Source organism: Atta colombica, unplaced genomic scaffold (assembly GCF_001594045.1).
Source record: "Atta colombica isolate Treedump-2 unplaced genomic scaffold, Acol1.0 scaffold261, whole genome shotgun sequence".
NCBI classification, from domain to species: domain Eukaryota; kingdom Metazoa; phylum Arthropoda; class Insecta; order Hymenoptera; family Formicidae; genus Atta; species Atta colombica.
Window position 1 is genome coordinate 845,040 of NW_017259361.1, and position 4,328 is coordinate 849,367.

The window sequence follows — 4,328 nt, forward strand, 5'->3', positions numbered from 1 at the left end:
TTTAAGATGTTTTTCAGGAATCTTTTTGTAAATTTAAAATATAACAAATTCTTAAAAAATGTTATGAGATATAAAAATTTTGTTCACCAGATACATGATCCTTTCTCGTCTTGCAATTTTAAAGAGAAAAACTTTATTTTTAATTTCTCTATGTGTATTCATGTTATAAACGTATTTCTACCTTTATTTATTTTATAATGTATTTTTTTTTCCTGATATATAGCACCCGGAACATACAGCCCAGAGAAGGTGAATTTGGAAAAGGGCCCGCAGTACAGTTTAACTGGCAAAAGCCAAATAGAGAAATGCAATGGTACACCAGGTACATGAAGATTCATGCATCTGTTTTATGAACTTCGATTTTTTCTGAGAAAAATACAACAAGGATTTTTCTTTAACAGCGCCAGGTGCGTATTGTCCCGAGAAAGTAAAATTGGACTCATCACCAAAGTTCAGTTTTGGATTAAAGCTTGCTGTGGAGAAACCGAATGATACACCAGGTACTACATAATAAATTGCTTATTACACGCTTACAAAATTAGTTTTACCATCAATTAATACAATGGTTAATACAATTATCACATAAATCTATTTTTAGCACCAGGTACTTATAGCCCAGAAAAAGTGAATTTAGACAAAGGTCCGCAGTACAGTTTGAGTGGTAAAGGATCCGCTGAAAAACCTTTAGATACGCCAGGTATATAAAAATTATAAGAACTGTCAAAATAAGTTGTATATATAGATGTAAAAGTACATTATGATTTCCAGCGCCTGGAACGTATTCTCCGGAAAAAGTAAGATTAGATAATACACCGCAATATAGTTTCGGAATTAGACATACCCTGGATAAACTCAGTGATACACCAGGTAAGTAAGATTCTATTAGTACAGAAGAAGATTCTTATTGTGTGTGTGTTTACTTTTATTTCAGCACCTGGAACTTACAGTCCAGAGAAAGTAAACTTAGATAAAGGGCCACAATATAGTTTAGCTGGCAAAGGGCCTGCAGAGAAATTTATTGATACTCCAGGTATATAAAATATATAATTTTGCTCATAAAATATATAATTTTTTAAATATATTAATATATCAACAAATATTTAGCGCCGAGTGCGTATTCACCTGAGAAGATAAAATTGGATACTACGCCAAAATACAGTTTTGGACTTAAAACTCCTCTAGATAAACTCTAGATAAACTCAGCGATACATCAGATATAATTAATAATTAATTAATTGCTTATGTTATTTATTATTTTTATATTTTTATATTTTGTTATATGGTATCTGTATGCAGCGCCTGGAACTTATAGCCCAGAGAAGGTAAATTTGGACAAAGGACCGCAATACAGTTTAACTGGCAAAGGATCCATTTCGAAAACTAATGATATTCCTGGTACGTTTTAGACATTTTTTAAAAATGCGATTATAATATCCTTTATCGTTTATCTTTGTCATAGCACCTGGCACATACAGCCCTGAAAAAGTAAATTTGGACAAAGGACCGCAGTATAGTTTAGCCGGAAAAGGAATGCCGGAAAAATTAAACGACAATCCAGGTGAATAACACGCTACCATGACAAACTTTTATCGAAACACACATTTCTTCGACATATTAACATACAAAAAAAAAAGAATTTAATGAACAATAATAGATAATATTAATTTCTCTGACTGGCTTGCCTATAGGCCCTGCTGATTATAAACCAGAGAAAGCTCTAAATCTGGAACATAAACCTTATTACAGTTTTGGTGATAGAAAAACTTCGGATAAACCTAAAGATACACCAGGTAACGGTGTGGATTAACCCGCTGTAGATTAACATTGCACTCTTAGCGTTTTCTACATAAATGGGCGATATGAAAAAAAAAAAATAATAAAATAATAAACAATTTGATTTTTTAAATTGCTTTTGGTAGGTCCAGCCGATTATACTCCAGAGAAAATTTTAAGTCTGGAACATAAACCATATTTCAGTTTTGGTAATAGAAAACCCCTTCATAAATCCCGCGATACACCAGATAATGGTGTAAATTAACGAGAAACTATCTAATATAATCTAATAATCTAATATAAAGAGAGAATGTAATACACAGAACAAAAAACATTAATTTCTTTTTGCTTTGGTAGGCCCTGATAATACAATCCAGAAAAAATTCAACATTTGGAACATAAACCTTATTTTAGTTTCGGTAATAGAAAGCCTTTGTATAAGACTAACGATACACCAGGTAATCGGTGGAAATTAATAGAATGTTAATTACATTTTTTCTTACAAGGAAAAGTCGAAAAATGAGATTATTTTCAAAGGTTTACCTTTTCAGAATAAATTCAGGCAACAAACAAGGAATTGTTTATTACATGTCAGGATACTTCCTATGTATTGCCAAAGTTTCAATTTTTTAAATTTCCGAGTTTGGAACCTTTCCTTGTTAGATTTATCATAAAATGTTATATATGAATACAATATATTGTGCGATTAGGCATGCCATAGTCATATTAAAATGCTTCAAACTTTTTTCATTAACCATTTGTGAAAATAAACAATTGTACATAATATTATTAAGATTAATAATGTTTATTAAAAAGTAAAAAAATAAAATAAATATTATCGCTACGCTTCGATTTGTTAATGTTTTAATTCGGTCTTTATGCAGGACTATATTGTAATAAACAAGTATAATAAATGTGTAAACATCATATGTGTCATGTTTTTTAAATATATGTCGTAGTATTAGCGTAGTGCCTAGTAAACGGGATAAATGTAATAATTACAATTGATACTTTTTTAAAATATACAAAAACATTTTATAATTTATTTTGCAGCTCCCGGTACATACAGTCCTGAAAAAATAAACATGTCTAAGTCGCCGCAATATAGTTTTGGCATTAAAACTGAGATTTGTGAGAAAAACACTATACCAGGTGAGTTACATTAATTATTCATAATTGTTTCCTTTACATTAATATTATAATTTTATATTTTCCGATGAAAATTTTTCTTAAAATTCTTTATTTTTTAAAATTTCGATATAAATTTTATAACATTTTAGAAAATTTCTCTGATTTTTTTTAATATGAATTGAAACATTTTTTTAGAAATGATTAGAAAGTCTAAAGAGGTTTTTTTTTAGAATTCTTTATTCTAATTAAAATCCTTAAATTCTAATTCTTAATATATTATAAGATTTCTCATTACATAATTTCTGAAGAAAATTTATAAAATTTAAAGAAATTTTAAGATATTATTTTCATAAATTTAAAATATGAAAAATTCTGTAAAATATTAGGAGATATTATGAGAATTTTTTCATCCAGATTCTTATAATTTATTACACAAATTATTTTTTTAAATTAATCTATCAATGAATAATCTAGGTCCTGGCGAATACAATCCAGAAAAGACAATGCTTTTGTTGGAAAAAGCGTTGCAATTTACTTTCGGTCTTAAACCGCCCTTGAACAGATCAAACGATGTTCCAGGTAAATAATTAATCAATTCCATCTGGTAAATATGAAATTGCATGTTATATATAAAGCATGTTAGTATAGCCCTAATTTTATTCGCGTATATTGAGATGCATGGAATACAGAATAATCGCAATAATTAGTTTTACAATAGATAATTGGTGTATTTAATATCATTCTGCTTTTCATCAATAATTTGACGATTTTTATTCGTATAATTTATATTCTGTAAAATATTTAATGAGATGCAAATCTTTGTCAGAAATATAATTTCACGTGAAGATATGCTACGGATTATACTAAAAAAATGTAAAAAAAAAAAGAAAGAATACGACGTAAATGGTGGATAAGATTGTTAAATAAGGAAAGAATTATAAATTCTGAGGAGAAAAAAATAGATTGATCAAATTTCAGCACCCAATATCTATAACATTCCTTCTGCCCTCGGCGGAACTAAAGAAGGTAATAAGAAAGCAGCACCTGCCTATTCAATATCCGGTAGGCAAAAAGTCTTTACGGACGATCGTGTTCTCGTACCTGGACCAGGTGCATACGAGTGCATTAAACCAGATACAATCAGAATGAAAAGTCCAGCATATAGCATGAGTGCGCGTTTTTCTCTGCCCGACGATCACTCGCAGATCCCAGGACCTGGAGCACACTGCCCGGAAAAGGTACTGCATAGCTAAAGTAAAATCTATTGAAATGTAGTATAATATATATTTAATATAGTATAATAAGTATATATAATACATATATTTTTTAATAATTTTTTAATAAATATATATAATACATATATATTTACATTAAATATAATATGTGTGTGTGTATGTGTGTGTGTGTGTGTGTGTGTGTGTGTG

At 29.2% G+C, this 4,328-nt stretch overlaps 1 protein-coding gene across 4 annotated transcripts in view; it reads left to right on the forward strand.

Moving 5' to 3' along the window:
* The window catches only part of LOC108689225 (nucleoporin NUP2-like), a 14,427-nt gene that overhangs the window by 9,004 nt on the left and 1,095 nt on the right, over positions 1–4,328 (forward strand). For 3 of the 4 annotated variants that reach the window (XR_001931828.1, XM_018195895.1, XM_018195896.1), the window contains 11 exons: positions 224–322; positions 402–500; positions 599–697; positions 769–867; positions 932–1,030; positions 1,297–1,395; positions 1,460–1,558; positions 1,689–1,790; positions 2,827–2,925; positions 3,379–3,483; positions 3,883–4,142. Coding sequence is in view for 3 of the 4 variants with exons in the window: in XM_018195895.1 (XP_018051384.1) it covers positions 224–322; positions 402–500; positions 599–697; positions 769–867; positions 932–1,030; positions 1,297–1,395; positions 1,460–1,558; positions 1,689–1,790; positions 2,827–2,925; positions 3,379–3,483; positions 3,883–4,142 (1,259 nt within the window). In the remaining variant the exon portion in view is untranslated. The remainder of the gene's footprint in view (positions 1–223; positions 323–401; positions 501–598; positions 698–768; positions 868–931; positions 1,031–1,296; positions 1,396–1,459; positions 1,559–1,688; positions 1,791–2,826; positions 2,926–3,378; positions 3,484–3,882; positions 4,143–4,328) is intronic. The other variant, XM_018195897.1, reaches the window with a different exon arrangement.